The following is a 26,467-nucleotide window of genomic DNA, read 5'->3' on the forward strand; positions in this document are numbered from 1 at the left end:
ATAATTCATCCTAGTGTATTAAATAATTTCTACACGTGTATTTGATCTGGTTTGCTGTTCTTTTCTATAAATGGATATTTTTTATACAAATTTACTCTTTCATGAAGGAAAGAAATGAGCTTGCAGATACTGGCCCACGTGTCCACACGACAAAATTATCTTGAGGTGCTATAAAAAGGTATTCAAAGTGTTATCATACCTATTATTGCAGTGTTGACCATTGATTCTTTTCAGTTTCTAAAAAACACCAGGATAGTAGGGCTTTTGCAGTGAGAGCCTGAAATACTTTACCTCTCTGGTTTTTTTTTAAAAGCTAGAAAATGACTTTGTTCATTTCCTTCACTCCAGAGAAGGGTGATTGGCAGGCTCTGGCATTCAGCTGTCCACAGCTGAACTGCAGGGCTTGAGTTGCCTTGGCAGGGCTGCAAGTAAAAGTTTGTGCCGCTTTTGCCAACTGTGTTCTTGGCTCAAGCTGATGTTACACGTCTCTCGACTCCAAAGCGTGCTCATTTGCCAAATTCTACCTAAAAATGTATGCTGGAATTCCTAATTAAATAAACCCCCTGATATTTATTTTATTCCTTGGAAAGGCAGGCATTCTTTCACAGTAGATGCTGCTTTGGTAAAAATACAAATAAAAATTTAAAAAGCCCAAGGTGGATTAGAAAGTTATAACTGCTATTAGGAGAGAAATTTTCTCTTGCAAACAGATTAGTACCTTTGGTTTCTTCTAAGTAGTGAAATTATGTGACTTTACTGGGTTCTTACCTGAAGTTCTTTGCACGTATACATTTTCTTGTTTATTTTTCAAGTATTCTGGAAATTGTTGTGCTTCAAAGGATAATAGCAGTCTGTATATAATTTCTTTGGGTTTTCCAGCATTACAGCTACCTTATTGCTGCCCTAAGCTGAAGGTAGCAGTTCAACGATAAAGGTGTAATTTATGCCAAACCAGTCTGGAAGGTTTTTCAGAAGACTGATAGCAACTGCTTTTATACATATTGCTATGTAAAATGCTTATTAATGTTAGCAGATGTTGCACTTTAATCCCCCAGAATGATTGTTTGGTAGCAGCAGGAGATTTATTAAGCTTGAGTTGTGTGAAATTGTGTGTGCATAAGCTGCTATTTAGATTGTAAAAATGCCATTGAAAACTGTAAAAAAGTTCTAACTGTAATTGGCAGAGAGGTATTAGCTGTTTTAAAAGAAGTATATGTGTACCACTGGCCCTTTTGCTATAACCTCTTTATCATTTATCTTCTTGTATTAATGTCACTGAATTATTAATTCATGAGCAAGGTTGGATAGGGTGAAGGCACTATTTAAATGTGTGGCGCATGTATCCTTATCGCTGGAGACATGAAAAGAGTCATTTTGTGTTATCTATAAAATGGAAAAGACATTTAAAAATTTCATTTACGGTAATCCACTTCACTTCCCAGTAAAACACCTAGATTATTGCTACTATTATATAATGTTCTTATTAAAATTTTGTAATCTTTCCACTCTCTTGCTTATAAATATTGTTGATAGACAAATGTAGACTAATTTTTTTTTTCTTTAGTTGCACATACAGTTCATGAACTGCAGCAGAACATATGAAGAGCAGGGTTTTAATAAAACACCAATTCTCTTTAATTTCTAGTAAAAGAATACAAAATAAAAGCCAATAAGTTCTTATAATCATGAAAGGCTAAATAAATTATCATCTAAAATCATAATGTAGCCTAATTAAAGAAAAATAGGATATTTTCCAAAGTAACAGTGTCATTGTCACATTGAGCCATCAAGAGCTATATTATTTAAAAGAAATTGTAAATGTGTGGTTTGGTCTGCTTGATGAAACCACAGAATATCAGAGGTCACATTGCTGCTAAAAAATGTGTTAAAAATGTATCTTAAATTTCATCTGTGCTGTATGGATGATTAAAAAAAATTAAAATGTACAGGAAATATAATGTTTCCAGTCATTGCAATGGAAAGAGTTCATTCTCTTGAATACTTTAAAAAGTGTTCATTCTTTTTAAAAATTCTTTGCATGAAAGCAATTTCAGGATACTTTGTCCTCAAGTACTTGCGGCGGCTGGCATGGCAGTGCTGGAGATAACTCATATTCCATTTTGTTTAATATTTAAAAGATATCACTTCACACTTCCCTTTTCACCATGCATGGAAGAGACCTTCACTGTTTCCACAATACACGGGGAGTTTTTTTCGCTTCAGAAATTTCTCTGCAGAAGAGAAAATGTTATGTAGGCTGCTAGGGAGAAGAGTTTTAAACAGTGGTACATGCAAGTAGAAGGAGCCTTCCTGCTGAATTGTAATTTAGAGTTCTTCTTGCATGTAACTTCTCCAAATGTAATCATTATGGTTTCCTGACTTAGAAATTCCTTTCTACAAAAGGAATAAAAAATAACTGAAATAATTTCTATTTTTCTATTATAGTTTAAATAAATAAGAAAGCCCAGTTTTCCCAACTGAAAGAATGTTGTAGCTCTGATGAATGACTGATACTTATTCAGCTGTCTTGCATAGTTAGGAATAGTCACCTGACTGTTCGTTGCTTATTAAATTATACAAGGAAATACTCTTAACTACAGCACTATTATACATCTTGGCAACTTGTATGTCCTTGCAGAGCCCGTCATCCAGTAAGGGAATTGAATCCTTTGTTTCATTGCAGAATCAGGCCCTTTCTGAATAGATCCTGTAGATTTATTTGCCAGATTTAGTGCACACATTTCTCACATCCTCAATGATGTGCAAGCAGTAGGTGTGTAATTCAGTAGAATGTTTGTGTGTAGGCACAAGGAAGAGAGTGGTGTGTGCAGTGCTGTTACACAGGGCTTCTCACCCTCCAGCTCATCTTGAATGTGTGTATGAGAAAAGCCAGTTACAAGGGGAGAAAGCCAAGGAAACCATTGATTTTTATTTCATGGTTTAAGGTTTTCAGCCTTCTAAGTGCTACTGGTATGTAAAAGGGGTGGACATGAAAGATGTGTCTGCTGGCACTGCCTGATTTTTTTGGACCTAGGAAGTCCACACAGAAGTCCTCCAATGGCTTACATAAATTCAGTGGAGTTTCTACCTGTAAGTCATACTTGCCTGGAGAAACTCTTGTCTGTTTAGAAAGCAGTTAAAGACTTCTTACCTTCTTCTGTTGTCAAAATTAAAAATTTTGTTGTGGCTTGTGGCCAAGTATGGGATGGTAGCACACAGCACTTCTCAGGTTTCTGTGCAAGACATAAGCCATTACCTTTTAATACCTAAATGGTTTGTAAATGGTTTGGAAAATCCAGGTTTATGAAATTACTCCTGGAAGTTTGGTGGTGGTGATTTTAGTGGAACTAAAATGTGGTTTTCTAAATGTCCTGACCATAAGACTGATGGAAAGAAAACATACTCTCTGATCATTGTAATATTAATATTGCTTCAGAGAAAAGAAACAAAGCTAGGAATAATATAAGAAGAGGTTATCTGAAAAAAGAAGGAAAAAAAAAAAGCTTAGGTACAGCATGCTTTAAAATATGGTTAAAAGCATGCATTATTGAAATGATCATTAATAAAATGCATTGTTGTGATGCTATGATAAATTCTAATACTTGAGCATATGGTGGAAGAAGAAATATTTAAAATTTCCTTTCTCCTGCTCTCTCTATATAGTCACAGATTTTTCACATTTATTTGCATGCTCATCTGATGTATTTTATCCTAGATTATCTCATTGCTCCCAAGAAAACCCTTTTGGTAATATTGATAACCTAATATATGACATATTTTGGTCATTATTATTTCATTTAGTGGTCATATGTATAGACCAAGAGGGAATCTGAATATTGATTTCACTGAATGGCTAGTAACAATGATTTATGAGTCACAGATTTGGTGCAGTGAGCCAAACACAGCAGAGATTACATCTTAGGTGCCACCATTGATTTTGATTCATATTTCACTGCACAATGATTAGGCCATAGTCTCACAGATGTTAATGTTCCTCTCCAAGCAAAGATCTGCCCAAACCACACTCAGTGCATGGTGACTATATCTATACACCCACTGCTTCTGACTTGAAAATGCTAAATGTTTTTCAGTTGCTTATAAAGGGTTGGTATCTCTGTGATAACAAAGGGTTTTGATAGAATTTTTTTTTTTAAATAATCAAAAGCGATTTTGCTGCACACTCAAGCTTGTTCCTGAAACTGGAACAATATAATTTATATTGAATACAGACCACTTAATATGATTATAAGTACAACTGATAGAAAATGGATGCTTTAAAATGAATGTTAAACCAGCCGCTTCATGAATCTTTTTGATAATATTCCTTGGCACGTGCCCAGAAAAGAAGTTTTCAGTGCAGTAGTTTCCAGGGAATTGATGCTACCAAACTGAGGTTTGTGCTTGAATATCAAATGCCGAGGCTGCAGCACAGCCATCCCCCAGGAGGTCCAGTGTGTTGGGGCTATATAGCCCCCATTAATCTGGTTATGGTATGGATAAAAGTACATGCATGATAAAAATGTGTTCTTGTCTGCTCTTGCCTGTAACTTGATTTTATTTTGGAAGTGAGTAACGCGTGGGTGTTTTGCTGGCTCTGTGCTGGTCTGCGGAGTTGTCTTACTTCAGTGAAAGACAGAATCATAGTACAGTTTGGGTTGGAAGGGACCTGAAATTATCATCTAATTCCAACCCCCATCCCATGGCTGGGGAGACATGCTGCCAGACCAGGTTGCCCAAAGCCCCATCCAACCTGGTCTTAACACACTGCCATGGATGTGGCATGAGAAACCCTGTTCCAGTGCCTCACCACTCTCACAGTGAGAAGCGTCCAAACATCTACTCTAGATTTGCCTTCTTTCAGTTTAAAGCCACTCCCCCTTGTCCTATCACTGCAGGCCCTTGTAAAAAGTCCCTTTCCAGCTCTCATGTGTCCCTTTAGGTACTAGAAAGCTGCTATAAGGTCTGCCTAGAACTTTCTCTTCTCCAGACTGAACAGTCCTAGCTCTCTCAGCCTGTCTGCATGGGAAAGGTGCTCCAGCTCTCTGATTATTTTTGTGGCCTCCTCTGGACCTCCTCCAAAAGGTCCACATAATTCGTATCTTGGGGGCCCCAGAGCTGGATTCCATACTCAGTATCAGAGCTCATCTCCCTGCTAAACCCAGGGCCTAGTGGCCATAAAGCAGATCAGATGTGATGAAATCCTTGCAGTCAATTAGAGAAACACCATGTCGCTTCACAGGTACCGACATGTCTGACCACAGTCCCAGGACTTAGTTCTGTTTGTTTTGTTTTTCAGTCTACTTCCACTTCAAACAAGTTCTCAGCTGTGAAAAACAGTGGAAGGGGAAAAAAAAAAAAATCAGCTAAGTGGCATAACAGCTTTGAGAAATACGGGCCTCTGCAAAGCCTTGTCAAGGCTGTCAACAAACAGTTTCCCGTCTTACAAGGCTGCTATGTCTTTGGTTGATGTTAGTCTAGTGATTTTTTTTTTCCAAGGGAAAGAAATGAGATCTTTAATATAAATAGATTATTTTGAGTATTTCTCTTCTCTGAGAAGTTTGAAAAGCCTTTGAATTTTCTTCAGCTGTTACAATTGCTTCTTTAGGTTTGTCATATGGTTCTCAGTGTTTTTTTAAAGATACTCATTATTTTCTTGTTTATTTTTGATGTTCATAAAATCTGTCCTACATAGGTTTGAAAATGAGAGCTATTTGTTTTGCAGTTTAATGAAGAGAATGGCAAACAGCCTCAGACTGTGCCTCTGGTGTCCACAGTGATCAGCATATTTAACATGCTCAGCATGACACTGAGATATTACAGCCGATAACGGTTGTAATTGACTTACAGCATCCCTTTCCCTCCCCCCTTCTTTGTATGGTGAGGAATTATCTTTGAGTCCCCAGGAAGCTGTAGTGACACAGAGGGCAGAAGTGGTAGAAAGGTTTTACCTGCACTGCTTGTGTGGAGGTGGTCTCATGTAGCACTGTGAGGTGATTCAGGTGAAGTACAGCGAATTTGCAATGAGGATTGAGTGACACGCCCCGTCTGCCCCTACCCTCTCCTTGATTCTGAGCATTTATCAAAGGCAAAAAGAGAAATTCAGACTTGGCAAAAGGAGAGTGCCTGGAGCCAAAAAAAGCCATTCTTATTAGTGCTAGCAAAGGTTTACTTTGCTGGCTTATTGAATGAAAACTCCCCTGAGTGTCCAGGCTTTATCCTGTGTTAACAAGGGGCAAAGCTGGCTTGTTGGGAATGGACCGCTGTGTAACGTGTCTGTAAAACACAAGAGTGAGGCCAAGCTGAATTAGAGTGCTGATGAGAAAGGAAAATCTTTGTCTTTTCCTCTCAAATCCTATTTATTTTCTCTGTGAATGATTGTGGTAGACCACTGAGGTGCTGAGGACTGATGGACTAAATTGTGATGTTCCACTGGTAAAATAGTGTCAGTGCACTGTTTAGTGTCATGTCTTGCATAGGTAGATTGGATATTTTGAATATTCCATTACACTGAAGAGCTGGGAACTCAGGCTAGGGTGGGTGTTTCTGGGGTCTTTGTCAATTTTAGGGTACACATTTATTGCTCACTGTTTCAGGCATTCATCAGGCATTAGCATGTAACTTCACAGCACAATGCAGCTGAATGCATTGAAGTAATTTTTTTGTAGCAAGATTGGATGACCTTGGTCAAGTGTTGTTCTTACTGTATTATTCCCTTCCCTCATACTGTATTCTTTCCTTGTAACTTGGGAAGAAATGTTTTGGGTTAGAAATCCAATGTTCAAGGTGACAATTAATGGGGACTGTTGAATACAGAAATATAGATAAGACTCCCTGCTACCTTTTGAACATTAAATTGCTTTAATGAAAAGGAAGTATTTTTTAGCCATTTTAGATGGATCAGAGTTAGCCTTTTCTTTCTCCTTGCAATATGCAGCTGATTTCATTCGAGCAGATCAAGCATTGGTTGTTTATCATAGGCAGTAGAAGGAGGCTTACTAGATCAGCAGTCTTGATTGTTGTCAGGGGGTTTTTTTGTAAGGTCTCATAGCTAAAACTCAAAACCAGATTTTCTCCAATCTGGTACTGTAGCACTAATGTGCCATTATTAATGTAAATCAATTTTTGAATTAGCATATTGAAAACTTAGGAATAACTCATGTTGAATGCATCTGAAGACATGTTCAATGTTGAAAACTGGATTTGTATCTCATTGCAGATATGTAGAAAATGCTAGCTCTTGGATCATAAACAGTATTAGTCTCATTTGAGGATTTTACTAATGCGGCTTAGACAGTTTTACTAATCACACTTCACTAATTAAATTCCTGTGTTACAGATTATAGTAAGTTTAACTTTTTTGTTTCTTTAAATTGGGAAAGCCTCATGATGGGAAAGCATGTGGACACATGATTTCTCAGGAGACTAAGTAGTCTATTATACTGTATGAATATATATCTATTCACCCTTGCCTTCTCTGCCCCCTCCTTTCCTCTGCAGAATGGCTCATATATATTACAGAATTACTCAGTTTCATAAACTGAGTTATGAAAGGCAGTGGGGTGCTGCTTGTGTGGCAAGGTAGGTCACACAGGATTTATAAGAAGGACTGCCTGGTCCTGCTAGTTCCTTGGCATGTATGAACTGTGCAGCTATGCCGGATGTTCCTTACCTCCGTGTGCCTCATCATCTGTAAAGCTAGTGCAAATTTTATTTCTGTAATAGGGATGTTAAAGCTTCACTGAGGTTGCAAGTGCTCTGTGGTGTTTCTAAAATGATTTGGAAAATTAAGCACTATACTCTAAAATACATCAGCATTAGTCTGAATGACTTTTAGCTAAAGAAAAACATCCTTGCTTAGCTGGAAAGATCTCTGTGTTCTCCTTTGTCTTAATTGCCTGAAAAGCTGGACAGAACAGGAGGGAAAAGGCAGCTTTTGAGCATGCTGTGTCAGTTGTCCAGAAGATCTTAAAAGACCCTTTTTTGGCTTTTGAAAATAAAACCTTGGGAAGGTTAAACAGAGTAGAGTTGGAACGCGACAGTCCTTTAGAGGTCTTTCTCTTCCAAGATAAAAGTATTTCAAGGAGCATGCTTGGAGCAGCTTTCTCTTATCTCTGGGGTGCTCTTGAGCAATGTTGGGGGAGAGGGATGGCCAGCAGTGGCATGTATTCTGCTGCGGTCGTGTTCCGGCTGTGAGGAGCTTCAGAAGCACAGGAGAACAAGGAGGAGAGGTGGGGGCACTGAGATATTCGGGACTTGGAGCACAGCTTATGAATACAGTATGAAGAGATGCCCAGTACCTTTGCAGTGTTACAGGTTTGAACATTAACATTTCTATTCCTGATCTGGCCTTCTTTGACAGTGCATATGAGAAGAATCTTAAGAAGGTGAACCACTCTACTTCCAGCAGGGTTTTTTTTTTTCCTGTGGGAGATTGCAGTATGGCCCAGAGGTAGGGATTTAAGTTACAACTGAAATTTTCTGGGCAGCTTTTATTGCACTCTGAAATTCAAGCAAGATTTTGCTCTAGGGAGTTTCTCTTTGCCCCACCCACAGGCTGAAGCAGTCAGCGATGCAGAGAAAATGTTTATTAAGGTCTGAGGGGAAATAACTTATTTGTGCAGGACAGCCACTCACTGTGGCCTCCTTTTTCTGTTTACAAAGAAGTAACTTAATACATCTTTTCCTGCTTCTACTCATTTGGTTTGGGATTTGTTGTTGTTGTGAGATGCCACCGACAGTCTCTGTATCACTGATAGATGGATGGTCAGAAGGATGTGGCTGACAGCAGTGTCTTTAGTCCGAGTGCTCTCTGGCTCCAGCTCATGTCTGGATGCCTTTCTCAGGTTTAGCTTTTGTTATGCTGATGAATGCTTGGAACTGCACGTTCTTTTACTTAGAGCCACACAGAGATTCTCAAATACAGAGGCTCCATTAAAATTTGTTTGCTGTGAACATGTTAACTTATTCAAAAGAAAAGAAGCAAACCCAAATTCAATTGCATCAGTTTTCAAACACAGTTTCATTTTTTCTTGGGTTTTTAGATAAATATGTGTTACTGATAATCTGTGAGGAGCTGGTTAGTTTATCTTGAATTCTTTTTGCAGCAGCACACTGAGTTAAATTCTATGTCTGTAGGCTACAGCAATCTAAAGAGAACAATATATTGCACAGAACACTTAAAATTTTTCTTTAAAATGCTTGCAATTTCTTCTTATTTGAATAGTTTATGCTGGTTTTGGTATTTCAAAGGCATCAATATATTTTCAGAAACTGTTAGGTCCTTATAAAAGTGACTAAGTCAGTTTAGAAGGTCAAGAACTTTACTCAATTGAAAAAAAAAAAAGCAAATTGTTTGGCATACATTTTGCAACTATTTCCTAGGGAGATGCTGGGTCTTACACAAGTGATGCTTTGATTATTGGTTTTATTTTTGACATAACTCCTTCCTCCCCACTCCAATTTAAAAAGGCCCACAAGGAAGTGATGACTGAGGATGGTAAAGCACATGGATGTCACTATCCAGTTGAAGCTGAAGATATCTCAAAACCTGAAAGTGCAGTGATATGTTATAGAAATAATGATAAAAGCTGAGTCTTAGGAAGTCCAAATCTTCTGGACAGACTGGGAGCAATCAGAAGGCTGATTTAATTTCACTTTTAGCCATTATTATTCATCATCTATTCTCCTGGATTATTCTGATTGCTTACTGAAATTACACTGATTAGTCTGTAGTGTGTGTGGAATAGTTTAATGATTTTTCCTTTGGGTGCTACAGGTGGAAAATTAATCCAAACTCTTCCCAAGATTCTAGCTGAACTCTCTCCAGGGCTTTTATTTTTGGAGATCATGGTGGCAATTTTTTCTTCTCAACTCAGCAGGAGCTCCTTTGCAATTTTAATTTCTGCTGAATGCAGTGCATCCTTTGTGGACTTTTATTTTCTTTCAGTTACAAGAGAGTCTCAGCCCAGTGTAAAAGATCTAGAGCTGGAATGTGACTGTGTCCTCATAACCACTTCGGGGTCCTCCTGTGTCACCATCTAAATTCAGGTCACACCTTGTACCTCAGGGCACATGGGTGTGTGCCAGGGAGAGCCACGCTCTGCCCATCCTGCACTCCGTTTGCTGTTGCCTGCTTCTTGTTGAAATATGTGTGGAAAAAAGTACCTGTGACTGAAGAGCACCTATCTGTTGTTGGAAATTGGAAATAGGGTTCATCTTTTGGTATCAATAAACATAAAATCATACGGTCTCAGATGTCAGTTTTCTTAAAGTTCCCTGTCTGAGGAACAACAGCACACTTGTATTGTGAGAGGGATGCCTCCAGTTCTCTTAAAGAGGAGCCAAGTAAAGAAATCTGCATGGCTATTTAATAATTTCCACAGATACACTGCCTTCCTTGAGAGCCAGAGAAATTCTTCCATAATGTTTTCTGTTAATTCCCATCTTTCTCCTTGTGGGAAAAAATGAGTGTCAGTTTTGTTACTGTTTGTGTGCTCAGGGAACAAACTTTATCATTGATTATGATTAACATTTCTACTTCTAAAAATTATCAACATTTCATAGAATTTCTTTATCTGGTATTTTGTGCTCTTCATCCTTTCCACTTCTCCTTGCCAAAAGGGTAAATGTATTTTTAAAGCCCTTAACATGCTCTAGTACTCATAAGAATCATAAGTGGCCCTTGGATCCTGCCACTTAAATTTTAACACAGTCATTGTTACATGGTTTTAAAGTAACATTAATTTCAGATATCTCAGCAATACGTCCTCACAGTCCTGTTCGTTCGACCAAGCCAATGTCACACCGGGCTCAGCCCTTTGCATCCATGGTTGCTGCAGTGCTCAGTGTTCTCCAGAGTTGTTTCACATGTCTGTAATATGTAGAGCCAGCTTTCTACTTAAAAATAATCTATTCTTCAATGGATGTTAGTTTTTCTTTAGCTTCCCAAACTCTAGTAGTCAGGGCTGAAGCATGACCTAGCTTCACACAGTGAGATATGGAAGAGGATGTGTGTAGTTACTCAGCTGGCTGGTGAGAGAATAGAGTCATTAGCAAAAGGGAGCACTCTGCTGTCAAATCTTCTACCACAGCTACTGCACTCTATCACTATAATTATATTTTTCAAATGCAAATGATAGCTTGAAGAATTCTTACTTTGGTACATCGTTTACAGGAGCAGTTCAGTTCGTATTTCTCAGTAGGAGACAAATCTTGTCTGAGGCTAAGGACAGAAGAAGGTCTCATCCATTGTTTATTCCCTTTTCTCTGAAGATGTTTATTGTGTAGAAATACAGCTAACTGTGCAGTGATATGAAGAGGCTGCCTCACCAAATGGCGTATTTTGTCAGCAAAGCAGCTGTTACTGCCTCTCTCATCCAAGGAGAGCAGTCTTTGTGTAGCATGAAGGGAACGCCAGAACCATGGCAGGGAGCAGATCTGCTCAGCCTGCCTGCTGGGGGGAGTTGCTGTGTTCTCAGCCACTCCATGTTTCAAATCCCCAATAAATATATATATAATATATAATACACAAATGCACACTATATATATATAATAATATATAGTGCCCTAGATTTAATTTTTCTTTGTTTCTTTAAGGTAGAGAAATACAGGTCACAACCTGTATTTCAGATTTGTGGAGTAAGAAAAGCTTAGCCAACTCATCTACAGGTCCAGTTTCTTATATTTAGTGCAAATGTTCTCCTGCTGGTTTTTTTCATGTGTCTTAGTGCAAATACATCAGTAACACTCATGCTTTCAACATTAACACGTATCATTATTTGGCATTGTGCTTAGTGATGATTGACCTTGAGAGATTACATCCCAGAACCCTGCCAAATTCCCAGCTACAGTGCAGGCATACTCTCAGTTTTTACTAAATATTTCCGCCTTCGTGTGAAGTAAAATTTGGTATTCCAAATTATTGGTGTTCAGGTGCTGATAGATTTTTTTTTTCTCCTTTTCTTCCAAATCTTCTGCTATTCCAGGTATGAAGATGAATAATGCAGACCACTGGTTTCGATGATGCTGGGCTTTTATAACTGGATTCATTAAGGAATACAAAGAAAATTCTTACAGGGATCAATAATGGTGTCTTCTGGCTGCAGAATGCAAAGTTTTTGGTTTCTGCTCATTATCAGCTTCCTGCAGTGTACTGAAGGTAAGCTTTAGTTTATTTTTACTTGGATTTTCAGATGAGTTAAATGGACTGTACAATTAATTTCTATTAGATAACTTGAAGTTTGTGGATGACAAACTAAACGTAGTATATTCTAGGTTTAATTTATAAGACTCAAATTGTCCCTTTTTGTTGAAGAAAAGAAGAAAATAAGTTTTTTTAGGTTTGATAGTGTCATATGTTGAAATTGAAGTGCAATGTTCAGGCAAGTGAAGTATTAATAGCCTTGATTGGTAGGTGCCTTATTTTTGGATTCTTCCTGTTTATCCTTCCTTTTCTATTCTCATTGCACAAGAAATATATGGATATGTTAAATGTGATATAAAACAACTAAATGAAATACCCATTTTACTTTTCTAATTTTGCTCACTGAAAACGAAATGGCAAACACTTCATTAAGATTAGTGCTATGCAAGTTAAATTCCAGGAAATAAAACTCAAAGTTCATACAGAAATAGCAGCATGTACTTGAAAATATTTTTGCTCTTTTTGGAAAAGGAAAAATACTTCACTGCTATCAAATGTGTTTAAAATAGCTGTTAAATTAAAGAGATGAGGAAGGAAAAAGATTTTTAAAAGAAGTTGCATTATCTGTTCTTTATCTGGTTTTTTTTTCATAAACTATACTTCATCCAGTTAGTCTGTCTCCACAGCTGTTCTTGTGGCCCTTTTAATAAGCAGAGGAACACAAATGAATGAAAAGGAAAACATGACTTATGAATTTTTAATTGCAAATATTCATATAGAACTTGAGGCTGGTTTTGGGTGTGAGCATTTTGATTGACTAGATTGCAGGTGAAAAGATTGGTTTAGTAATAAAATAGCATCTCCATGCCATCTCACATTATTCACTAATTGATGTATAATATACAGAGTTCCTTCCTGCATCTTTGTCATGATCTCAGCAGTTTTTAAAGCAGATATGCACGTTGCTCTGTCAAAATTCCCTGAATTTTAAGGCCAGATTTTCAGAAATACTTCTGGAAAACTACCCTACCTCCCCCTCTCTTTCCTCCTAAATTTATATAAGTAAAAAGAAACTATTATATAAATAAAAAAATCCCTAAAAATTCAAATATTTTCTGCAGCCTTCCACACTCACTGCATCATTTCCTAAGCTTTCTTTGCAGCCTTGCCCAGCTGGGGCCGTGCTGGCAGACCGAGCTTTGCCGAGATGGGTTGTTCATCTGCATGTGTGAACACACACATCTCAGGGAGCCCGTCCTCCTGCCTGTTTCTGAGCTTGGGGAAGTCTCATTTCACTGAAACAGCTTCCACAGTCAGTTCCCCATCCCTCCTCCTTAAATGTTGCCAGGATGTAGTAGGAAGCTGAGCAGATCTGAGATGGTTCTGTGCTTGGTGGGACTCCTGGTCTGGGAGCCGCTGCCCTCGCGCTGCTTGCCCGGGCTGGGGACTTGGCTGTAATCTTACTTGTACAGGACAGCTGGAAGAGAAAATGCTTTCCAGCCTCCTTCATAGGTAAGAAAGGTAAATGTGGATTAGGAGATTGGAGTTATAAACTTTATGACTAGCTGGCTTGGTAATAGCTGGTGCTAATTATAAATGCACTTACATTGCAAAAGTGGTTGCACCAGGTGAAACCTAAGGTGTAGGAAGTTGAGACATCTATTTATGGGGTTTTTGTCTGAAGTTTTAAAACACTAAGGTTTTTTAAATTATTATTATTGCAATTGTTTCAGATCTCTCTGCTTAATGCATTTTACAAACATTCAGGTGCTTGCAGTTTAATGCTGTGTGATGGTTGAAAACATCTGAAAGCAGAAAGAAAAAGCAGACGAACAACTTTCTGTGGTTTGGTTACAGTTGCAAACAGCAGGCTGTAAAACATGTTTTATCTGCTGAGTTTGGAAGGGAAAAAGTCAACTGAGAACTTCTGCAGATTGAATTTTTACCATTTGCAGAAAGTTAATTTTCATTGTCATCTGTAATATTTCAAGTTCATTTTGTTCTGTCCCTGTTTTTCTTGCTTTTAGTAGCCAGTAGCAATCTTTTGATGCTTCAGTTGTGAATTTACTTTTTTTAAGTCTATACAAGAGCTGCTTTTTTAGCTAAAAGAAACAGGGAAGGAAATTGGGAGCAGATAACAGAATCATACCAAATTAATTGTAAATTCTTAAAATAAATGAAATACTGTAGCTCTGTATACTGGAAATGAATATTAATATAGAGTTGGCTTCCAGCCACAGAAGAAAAATGAATACTGCATTATTACACTTTCTCACAAAATTACATTGCCTTCTGCTTCAGTAATAAGAGATGCCAAGTATAACATGCTTTAGTAGCACTTCATGCCTGGAAGTATGAACATGAACAAAGGTTAAAATAAGAGCATCTAACTTTTGCTAGAAATAAGAAAATCTTTAATTCTCATGCTTGGAACATAGGTTTTTTTATAGAAATCTGATGTGTACATGAAGGTTGTTGCAGTTACTGGGAGAGATAAAACCTGGCTGAATTCCCTGCTGTTACATTTTAATGTTTCTGTACAGTTTAATGGAGAGGAAGGGGGGGGGGAATGATCCTGGGTGTGGACAAGTGATTCATTTATTCATATAATGAAACATTTTCCAATCAAGAAAAGGCTTTATAGCTCTCACAGCCTTAACTTTTCCTCACCAGGGAATTGGCGAGCAGGCACAGTTATACGAAGGCTGTAATTTTCTTTTAGTGTTGCCTATCCAAACAGGAATCGTATCCTCAGATAAGAAGGTCTTGGTTTTGCTTTTTTTTTTTTTTTCCCTGGCTATGCAGTCCAGACGGGATTGCTTTTGAAACAGTCCATTCCTTCAGGTAAAATGCACGTGGAACAGACAAGTGCCGACAGCTGGACAGGAAAACCACACTGAGTTATTATACACTGCTGGTATACCTGATCAACAAGAAGTCAATATTGTTGTGTTTGTTGTTACTGCCACCAACAGCAAGCATTGCAGCCCTAAATGAGGAAGGGACAAGAGGCTGGAAAGAGGAATGAAAAGCTTGAGTCATGAGCTAGAGTATTATTAATTTCATTTCTGAAAGCTATTTTTCTGTCCCTTTTTCTTGCATGTTTTATATAGGCATGTCTTTCAAGCTACAGTTCTGTTGCAAAGGCAGAAGGGACTGCCTTGCCTTGGGAAGCAGCTTGGCTCAGCCTTGGGCAGGTGCCCGTGGGAGGCCTGGCCTGGGCACTCGGGGCAAAGCAGAGCTCCCTCTGCACTGTCCCACCCCACGTCTGTCCCAAGCCATCAGGAGGGGATTCCTGCTCAGTCCCATGCACCTTTACTTACCTGTTTCCTACAAATGCTAGGAAGTTAATTACTTTTGACACCACCTCTTTTTTTCCCCCCTTCCTAATTAGGTGAAATCATCTAACAAGTTAAAAATTATCTGAGAAAATAGAGAAAGCCAGAGAGTGAGATCAGACACGTCTTGTTTCCATAGCAAAGCAGAGTAGAAAGCATATTATATGTATTATTGGTTTCTCTTCAAGCAAGTTAAGACAGATACACTAATATGCATATGAAAAAAAGATGTCAGAGCTAAACATTCTGGTGTAGATTGGTTTTTGGACAGTGCAGGTTTCAGTATTTTAAGCTTTATCTTGCTTACAAAGTCCACCTTTTTGACTAGCGTTTGATGCTGTTTGTTTTTATTCTTTTCTGCTGCTTGAAAAGCACAAGTGCCTTGGAAGTGCTGAAATAATTTTCTTTGCTAACATTCTATTTTAACCAAGGTTTAATTCAAGTTAAATCCATTTTATTATGAATTATTATCTATGCTTTGTCCAAAGGAAGAAGCATCATGCTTTCATTATCTATTTAATTCTGTTTTCCTAAATGGAATTAATGTTATTTAAAGAAATCCAGCTTGTCTTTGCTTCTGAATGTTTGTTTTAATGAGCATTACACTGAAAAGGATATATTCCTGTAAATTCCATCTATGCCAGCCAAAGAGCTGAGTGCTGAGTTGGAAGCAGTTCTAAGTGCATATTCAATGTTAGTGCATTTACTAAAGAAAATGCTAAATACAGATAATGTACTTTGGGCCACTACAAAGATATTTGCTATTTTAGTGTATTACTCCAGCTCTTCAGCTTCCTGTGAAGCCACTCAGGCGTGGAGTGTCTAAGGCACATGGCACAGGTACTGAATAAACAGTAAAAGCATGCCAGCTTTCCTACATGCTTACTAGGAGTATTAGTAGGACTTTGCCCAGGATAAAAATTATAAAAAATCTTGTACCATGGCCTTGAGTAGAAATCAGTTTCTGTTAATTAGTGGATTTAGGTTCTGCAAGGAGTGAAATCCATTATGGAATCACACTGGAGCAAAGAGGAGCACTGATTTAATTTCTAGCTGTGGAATTTATCACAGTGAGGGCTCTGTCGGGCCCCCAGTTAGCAAGAACCACTGGGTTTACAGAGCTTGCAAAACATCCATAAGCACACCCAGTGTGCTAAGGCCAGACTGGTATTGCCCACTCTTTGGAGGATCACTCTAATAAGCCTAATGCTATCTTTATTTGTATCATATATACCTGATATGGTTTAGGATTCTTTAGAATTTTTTTTTTCTTAATTGATTAATGCAGATTATGCAGAATTTTTCTGAAGAAAGCAACTGCGGCTCTGGGTCCTGTTTTCTGTCCTGAAAGATCATGCCATTTTTTAGTGGTATTTTCTGGTGCATAAATATCTGGGACATCTCTCTTTTCTTTTCTAATAGAGGGCCAACATATCTTCTAAAGAGAAAATTTATCTGAACAGCAAGACCAAAATTCTTCTTAAAGGAGAACGTCTGTTAAGCTTTTCAACTGCATTTCCAAAAAATAGAGACTGACAGACTGCCCAGAAAGTCCAGAGATACTTTAACATGCTGGCAGTGAATATATATATCTTTTATATATTCCCAGAGTACTGAGGTCTGCAGGATTCTATGCTGTAACATTACATTTTTGAAACTAAAGCAATAGCATCACTATTGCAAAATATGGAAGAAACATGTAGAAGAATGCAGGAAGAACCATTTTAAATACTGTACTTATGTTTAAATGAAAACTTGCTAGGAAGTGTTAGTGTAGGAGTCTTACAGTTTAGGCAAAGAAAAGAGTATAAATGCATAATTACTATGAAATGAGTAATAGTATTACTATTTTGATATGCTGTCTTCTCAGTTACTGAAAAACGTTGTCCTTTATGAGGGGAGATTTTGCATGTTGTTGGGCTCTGTGTTCAGAAGAAGAAAAAGCCCCTGTAAAGTGTAAAATGCTAGAAGTGCAGTGTGCTGTGCTAGGGGCAGATGCTGTATTTTCAGAGCCCTCTAAGCTGCTGCTGGAGTTTACTGTCTTTGGTTGCTGTAACCTTGGTGGGTCTCACAGGGTGAGGCGAGCTGTGCTGGTGACCAGTGCAATGAGAGGGGGTTTATTTAACCTTCCGCTGACCTGCACCAACATCACTGCCTAAGGGGCTTTTCTTTTGTTAAATGTAAGTCTGGGGATGTTTTAGATTAGTTTATTATGATAAAGGGACATTTGCAGGAATACAGTAGCAGATTTTGGACATGTTTTTTAGAAAGCAAATAGGCTTTATTAGTAGTCTACTTCTAAATATAAGAAAACATATAGTTTATTTTTTATTGAGTTGTATTTTAAAAAATCTTTAATTATTTTTCATTTCTGTTTTTTGTTGAAGAATGCTGCTTGTCTTAGTAACAAGGGTTTTTTTATATAGTTTTAACATTGTTTTATATTGTACTTTCAGGTCATAGTGTAAAATGTAAGTATTAGTGCCTGAAGCATCTGGTATCAATGAATGCTTCAGCACTGGCTTTCTTATTGCATTTAGTATCCTTATGATCAAATTATAAAAATTACCATAAAGTATAATGATTTTAGATTTAATATTTGTTGCCAAGTTCTACAAGCACAAAATGGGTTTTATATTTGCAAATAGATCCATTGATGCTCATGGTCTACCTCTGTGAGTAAGAGGCGCAGAAAGTCATGGTCTGTGCTAATTGTCTGTTGCATGGATGGATGTCTTGATAGCAGGGAGCATATGCAGGATGAAGGCACTACAGAAAAAGGACTTACACAAATGGCTCTAAAATATGTTTCATGTATGTGCCCACTTCCGTGTTTGTGCTAGTGTTCCAGATTGTGTTACATGAGGGAGGGGAGATAAAACTATCCACAGAGAGACATTCTTGTCTTGTCCATCCATACTCCCGTTATAAAGGCACTTAATAGTATAGGAGCTCCTAACAATGGCAAAGACACACTTAAAAATTATCTGACCTTTTGCAGTGGTTAACTGGTGTCATCTTTATTCATCAATGTTGTTTTTGTAGAAGAATATTTACAGTTGCTCCTTTTGATTTTTTTTGTTTGTTTGTTTATTATGTTTGGGTTGATACTTTAAATGAAACTCAAGAATACCAGATGCTTTTCCAATTATATATTTTTTTTTTCAGGAATACTAAATTTTTTACATTTTTAACACAGGGTATGTTTTGTATGTATGCCTCTGTAGACGAGCCATACCTGAAACCCACAGACATAGTATGGTGAATTGAATACGCAGTTCTTTTTGATAGTAGGAGCTGAAAAAATCCTTTTGCGTGAGGTGTTCCAAATTTCTGCTGTTCCAGAAAGAGTCTCAAACTACTCTATCGGCTTTCCAAATCCAGCTGTGCTAAAGCTCTGTGTGTTCAGCTCTGTGTGTTTCTATAATCTCTACCTCCTTGCTTTCATTTGAAGTAAAAAGAAATGGAGCTGTATGAATGTCAGCTCTGTTTATGGCTCCTACTTTCAGTCGGGGAGACAATTCATCCACGTCCCAGTGACATTGGGGTAGCCTGTGTAAGTGTGTTTGAGGGTGTTGCCAGTGGTAGAGGAGATTCCCTGCTTGTTCCTTCGGAGCTTGGACCAGTCCAGGTGGTTGGGAATGTTTAATTCTTTTTGTTTTCTCAATTTATCCTACTATAATAATCCCTGATGTTTTCTCGGTGTATAAAAGATGTGTGGGGGAGACTAGTTGGGAAGCAAAATGAATTTTTTTTCATCTGTTGCCTGAGCAACCCATACATGTGAGAAACCCAGGGGGACCACATAACTTTCAGTTGTTGGATACAGCACTCGGCGAGTTTTATGAGGGATCTTGATGATGGAAGGAAGGCTGGCTTTTGTGTTCTCCCTTGTCAGGGATTTTGATGTCTCTCTCAGGAGTTAGGTAGTTTTGTTCTCTTCCAGCAGAAAGTACAATTAATGCAAGGTGCTGTTGGAGCAATTTTCTTGTTAAATTTGAATTAGGTAGTTCATTTAGGAAACCTGAGAGGAAGTTGACACTGAAACCAGATTTGCCTGTGTGCTGAACAGTTGGAAAAGCAATGGGAAATGTTTGCCTTTTATAGGCTTCAGTGCTGTTTCATATCGCTTCTGTTTTAACCATCTTTTGAATGAGCTTCGCTCAGATTTTCCTGTTTGCCGCTGGTCCTGTGCCTGTGATTAGATCTGCCTTCCGCTGTACATCTCCCACTGAGCTACCCTGGTTCATTTCGCTCAGGCTTGTGAATTGCCTCTAATTGCAAAATGTTGCTAGAATTAAGTGGCTATTTATTCTGCAACATTGTAACATTTGCCATTGAACGTCTATTGGAAAAGTCTATGTTCTAGCTGAGCACTGATCATGCTTTTTAGTAGCTCAAGATAAATATGCTTTTAGTAAACAAAACTGAACAGTTTGTTGCTTACGCTTTTGCATCATTTAATTTGCAACAGATGAAACTGGCATGCGTGAAGAGTGAAGCATGGAAAGTACTAGAGGGCAAACGGGTGGTTTGCGATGTGGATTATTACCCATAAAGATGGATAGGGTCCACAAAACATCACTTCATGTATTAATGCACCAGCTGGGGGAAAAAAAAATCTATCAGCATACTATATCATGCATAAACTGCTTGGTTTAGGCTTCAATTCAAATCCTGCTCAGTAATCTTCTCTATCTTTGTGCTAGTCTGAAGATCTATATATGTATATAGATCTTCCTAGATATAAAAAGCATCTGTACATTTTTAAAAATTCACAATACAAAAAGGCTGGAAGTCATCCATATGTAAAGTGTCTTGAAGGATTTGTGATACAGTGTTTTGTTCTGCAGTGTAAACTGAGTGCTGACAGAAGAACAGTCAGAAATACATCTAACCAGCAGTCTTTCCTTTGCCAGTTACAAAGTAATCTAATAATGTAGCAATTATTTTATGCTTTATATGTAACAATGAAACAATTATTTTGCTGTACAAATTATTTCAAATTCCATGCTGATAAATCAACAGAGTCCTGACTCAGTCCTGAGAACAATTCCTGTTGTGATATTTTGTCTTATCTCTCTGATGCATTATTTTCTGGCTCTTAGATTTGTTGTGGATCCATTTTAACTATATTTCTATGTTGCCTTCTTTTTGCAAAAGGTTTTTTTAAATATGAAAAGAGACTTTCTGAATATTTGCTGTTAAAAATTCGTCATCATGTTAATGTTATTTGTAACAGACTCGGTGATTCTGACTTTATTTACCTCATAGCCTCATCTGTTTTGATTCTTTTTATTCCCTTTTTTGTATGGCTGATTAAAAATAAAATAGAAAAATCTAATGGCAATAACTGAGAAAAAACTAGTAGAGAAATTCTTTGGTCAAGGTATGACTGATTATGAAATAATCAAAATTCATTCTCTTGATCCATTTTCCATCTGGAGCAAGGGATAAGGTTGTAACAGAGGAGAAAAAAAGTGCATTTAGAAGCATTCAAGGATGTTAAGCAACAATAAAACTCTGTAACCATTTAAATGACAGCAGCTGACTATTTGAATTAACTTTGTGTTTGGCTTAATTTTGGGGCCTAATTATTCCTAACTTACGTGAGTAGATTTCAATTATACAATACTGCAGGGATTTGTAGCTAAGGCAACTAAAGGAATCATTTTACATAAAGTACTTTTGTTCAACTGATTAGGCAGGTAAAAATGGAATGATAGAAAATGGGAACTCTTGTCTGATAAGGGCCAGTGAATTGTTACCAATGACACTATGAAGAAATAACATAAGGAAATATCATTATTAAAGATCTTGAAAATTTTTGGGAACATGTTTATATCTTGACAGGGTGGTGTTAGTTAACTATTCACAAGCAATTGACTGGAGTATTAACAATATCTCTATCAGTAAAAAGACAATGAGTATTTTTGTGATACCTTGGTTTGGCCTCCATGAGGTGGATATTTCTAGAAGCTTGTTAACTAAAATTTTGTTCTTAGAAGGGCTTTTTAATATGTACTAATTTATGCCAGTTAAGCATTTAAATGGGCAAAAGATGCTATCTTGATTGTGAGATATTTCATGTTTTAGACATAAAATCATCTTTAGACATACAATATAACTCCAACATCTCACTTATTTAGAATTACTGTTCCATGAAAATAGTTCTCAATTATGCTACATTCTTAAGATAACCTGGGGGAATTAAAAGAGAAGGAGGTATTGGAATAAAAGCCTCTGGAATCAATTCCTGTTTTAATGCCCATACACATATATACCCTTCATTGGGAATTAATTTTTCAACAAATTACCTGCATAGCTAGAGCTTAAACCTGGGTAGTTTTATGCATATATAGATAGATAGATATCGATATAGATACAGCTCGAGAGAGATATATTTTAACAGTGTGAACATATATGCTCAGTTAAAATTTCCTTTTTATTATTTGAGCATTTATAAAGTCATGCCTCTTAAACTAGATCTGCAGCACAAGTAGGTGTTTCCTTTTGATGACAGTAGACTAACTTCCTTAGATTTATAATGCTTAATTTTGCTTTCCCTCCATTTTTTAAGCTCAACTTTTTTAGTTTCCTCAACTAAAGTATTGAAGGTTACAAGAGTGCTTATTCTGCTGACAACACAATAGCACGTCTGCAACCTAAACTATTAAGTCTGTTTTTAGAGCTGTCAGCTTTGCCCATGTCACTTGAATATACACCTAGACCTTACAGTCAGATACTTTAGGAGAAGCACTGCAGTTGTTTTCTGTGCTTGTTGTGTTTAGGAGGTCAGAACTTGGAGTGCCTCTGATGAGGTTAATGGAAGGCTTTGATGCTGTTTAAAGGGAGGAAAAAAACCCCACTCATAAAGCATATGTTAAAATGTGTAATGCAATTTCTAAATTAGATCCCAAACAAATGCTTAAAACAATAAAATCAGACAATAATGAATGCATCTATTTCCTCCCTCTTGACAAATTCCAGGTTTTTGTGGAAAATTCATATTTTTGGTCGTATGTCTGCTGTTAACATATTAATGTTACACGCTTTCAATTAGTGCTGCTGACAAGTTATTTAGGAAAGTCTCTGGAGCATGGGGAGATGTGTACAGCTTCTCTGTGTCTGGTGTTTGCTTTCCAAAGTGAAAGCATTAAGATTTAATTATCAGAAGATGTTTGCAGGAGGCAGTGTGCCTTGGAAAGCCCCTCAAGGGCGAGGCTGCAGGTGCCCTCTGTGCAGCTGGGCAGGGGGACAAATGGGGACATTCCTGTCCCGGGAGCTGACAGCACAGAGGGTCCGTGCACACAGGTGGGGGCAGCCTCGGGACTCTGAGCTGCAGCATTTCCATCTGCTGGTGGGAGGAAGTGCTGACTCCTGCTCTGTCACCCCATCAGCTCCCTTGGGGTCTCTCTGGCCCCCTGTGATGCAGGAGGCTGGGCCAGCAGGAGACAGCTTTTCTTTCTCTTTGAGGAAGAGCTTTCCCCCAGCCTCTGCTCTGACCCGTGTCACCCAGGCATTTGACCACTGGGAGAGGTGTAGGTCATGGTGGAGCTGTCAGAGTGCTTCACCCATAAACAGATGAAAAACCAGTGAGATCTGTGCATCCACTGAAGTTTGGGAAACCATTGTGCCAGTTGAATGGGCATTTTCTTTTCCATGTGGAAACTGGTCTAGAACATGCCATTCTTTGTTGGAACACAGTGCCAGTTTGACACTTAAGGTGATTATTGTTCCTTTGTGGGACCCTGTCATTTAAAGTCAAAGTATCTAGAGCCTCATTCTCCTTGATTTTGTTAAGAAGATAGTGAAGGGTATCCCAAATTGTCTGCAAGGGTTTACAAGGGCAAGTATGAAGGCAGCCTTTGTGTCTTTATATGGGTGTGGTGGGTAGATCCAGAGTTGCAACTAATTTCTGTCCTGAGGAAGGAAACAAGATTTCTCCCAAGGGTTCATTCCTCAGATAAACTAGCCCTTTCAAGACTGCTTTAGGGATTTTAAGAGTGCATGTACTTTTACTGGAACAGAAATTGCCTCATTATCTCTCAGTCCTTCAGATTTTTTTCTTTCACTGGTAGTCAGTACTGAAAGCCTCAGAGGAAGATGCCAAAATACTTAAATGCACAAAGTAGCCTGCCTAGAGTGTACATTTCTTAATTATCCACTGTCATTGAGTACCAGTAGATATTTCTTGACTCATTGCTTGGGATTTTTAAAAAAAGTATTTGAGTTTTGGAGTGCATTACTGTGGCCATGAATCTCCTTATCTTTTGTCAACTTTACTTTTCAAAGATATTATCACAGAGCATCTTTCTCCATCTCTCACTTCTCAATGCATTTTCAGATCATTTAAGGAGTATAGTAAATAATACTGTTGCCTTGTAAATTTTGCCATCCTGTTCCCTCCCTCCACCCTCTCCGTCATCCTTTTCTGATGATCAACATCACTTCACAGACCTCAGCTGTGCAGAGGAAATCATTCTGTTTCTCTGCATTGTCTTCCTTAGCTTTGCTTGGTCACCTAATTCAGCAAACTCATCACTTCTCACACAAAAGAAGCTTCCTACTTTTGTTGTACTTAAGAAATTTCTGGTTGTGAGATCACGGAAAGCATTTTGGAAAAAACACCTGTGAGTTTAAGATGTGTACAGAACACAGGCATGGAAAAACATACTAAAGACTCAAGAGACAAAACCAGTCATAATTTGCCAGTTTTACTTTTATATATTGGTACAAGTCATATTGCCAGACACTTTCCTCTAATTTTGCAGCACAGCTATAAATTTTGTTATATCTAATTCCAGCAAACTTTTTCTGCTCAGCAGTTTTTTTTTTATTCTTGCTGAGCAAGTAGTGTGTTTATATGAAAAATACCTTTATATATAAATTTGGTTTACAGATGTTTAAGGGCTTATAATTCTCCCTTTAAAGTCAAGCTTAATTTTTTATATGTTTTTTTAATGGAAAGATTTTATGGCCAACACATGCCCCATGAGAAAAGGAAGAAGTTACAGATGGTCCAGAATAGAGGGTCTGTTTCATACATAAAAACTTCATGTCAGCATTTCAACAGAGCAGTTTCTTAGGGTATCTCTGTTATCACTGACACTTTCACATTGACAAGCATATGGGATGTAGTGCTGAATGTGTAAATTGAAATGATCACATCTAGCATTTCCCTGTACCAGGTGCCAGCTTGCTGCTGCAGCTCTGCACTTAATGTTGAAGGAGGAGTGCTAGGAATAGTTTCATTTGCTAATTATCTCTTATCTCCAGCACATAGTCCTTGGGCAAACAGCTTACCCAGGTGTTTTTGAGAACACCTATCTGGACAGTGCAGGGCTGCAGGTGGTCCTGTGGTGACAGTACAGAGTGCAGAACATGTAAGAAATCCATCCATCTGTGCATGAGGGGGTTTTTTTTCTCTCTTTTTTTTTTTTAAGTCTTCAGTGAAGAACAGAAGATAAATTTGTGAGAATCTTTCTATCCTTATAAAGTTTGTGTGAAAAGCAGAAGACTGCCATTCCACAGCCCAAGAAAAACGTGTGCATGTGTGTGTGCTATGTTTGAGGGGTTTGTGATAACAAACCTGATTGTCCTGTCTTGTGATTTCAGTGGAAAGAAAAGAATGTACATGCCAGCGAGAGTTTTGCAAGGACCTGCAAGTTAAAATAAATAAAACCTGGTGGTTTAAGGAAGAGGTAGAATCTAAATTGCCTTTCAGTACTCCTTTTCCAGGATCCAGTTTAACAGGATTATATAATTTTACTATTAACACTTTGATCTGTCATTTATACAAAACGGCAGGCTTTCCAAAGCATTTGCCTTACATGTTCTTTTTGGGCTAGACTTAATCACTTGCAGAACTGATAATATTTTCTCATTCTTTAAAAATTCACATTAGAGTCTTATGCTTAATAGGACTGTGGTTTGAGTACAGAATGTTAAAAGGAACAATTTAATTCATAATCCAGTAATTCAGACAGCTAAATTATCCCTCCCTTGCCCTGATATTTATTAAAATGAATCCAAAGAAACTTCAGAAATGTTGCTGTCATCCAGTTGCCCTTTTCGGTTTCTTTATTGCTGTACAGAACATTCCTTACTGTGATTAAGTGCAACATCTGTTTGTTTGTGATTTCTCCTTAGATTTTTCCACCCTTCCTATAGGAGTTACAGTTTTCATTCTTAGCCATTCTGTACAGGCTAAAATTCATGATATTTGCTCATGAATCTGAGTGAACTGAGCATCTCAGTTATATATATTTGCCCAAGAAAATGCTATTAGTAGCTGCACCTCTACACTTGTTTTATTTCCTGTCTCTAGTTTTTAATATTTACTAGCACTCAGAAGGTGTTATGTAGCAACTTGTTAATTAAAGAAAAAACATCCCACACCAAGCAAACAAAACTAAGGAAAAAAAAACCCCAAAACCAGCCCAAAGGGAAAAAGAACGCAGAACCCCCAGCCTGTAGTCCCAAATGAAAGGAGGCTGGAGAAATACCTGAGCATGCAGTTACTGTATGCAAATCAGGCTGCCTTAAAACTCTGGGAGTGGTTTTTGTGCCATGGAGCAGATCTCTTCTCTTTGCATGTCTGAACTGCTGCCAGTGCATCTTCTGTGCAGGGGTCAGTTTGTTTCATGGGCTTGGGGTTGCAGTGTCCCAGTTTCTCACGGGGTTCAGTGCTGGGAGTTCCCTGCCCTGCTCTGGAATTGGGGTTTTCCTTCTGCAGCCCAGCCTGGAGTGCTGGATGCCCAGCCCGGGGCCCTGTGCTGACAGCAGCTGGGGCTTGGCCCCAGCCCAGCACCAGCCTGGCTTGTTTCCAAGCCCTGGGAGTGGCTAGGCATTGATGGGGACATGCAGTGCAGCTTCAGGATGGATCAAATGAACTCTGAAACTATTTCCTCAATCTCCCGTCACTGTTCTAGTTTTAACAAAGCTTCAGTTTTCTGTCCAAAGAGCAGGGGTTTTAAAGTGTTGA

The 26,467-nt window shown here is 38.1% G+C and overlaps 1 protein-coding gene across 6 annotated transcripts in view; it reads left to right on the forward strand.

Annotated features, from left to right (window-relative positions):
* Positions 1-26,467, forward strand: part of ADGRL2 (adhesion G protein-coupled receptor L2) — a 156,662-nt gene that overhangs the window by 20,308 nt on the left and 109,887 nt on the right. For all 6 annotated transcript variants that reach the window (XM_066556088.1, XM_066556089.1, XM_066556086.1 and 3 more), the window contains exon 2: positions 11,985-12,157. In XM_066556088.1, coding sequence (XP_066412185.1) covers positions 12,085-12,157 — 73 coding nt within the window. In that variant the 5' untranslated portion in view covers positions 11,985-12,084. The remainder of the gene's footprint in view (positions 1-11,984; positions 12,158-26,467) is intronic.

Source organism: Molothrus aeneus, chromosome 9 (genome assembly GCF_037042795.1).
Source record: "Molothrus aeneus isolate 106 chromosome 9, BPBGC_Maene_1.0, whole genome shotgun sequence".
Taxonomy (NCBI): Eukaryota; Metazoa; Chordata; class Aves; order Passeriformes; family Icteridae; genus Molothrus; species Molothrus aeneus.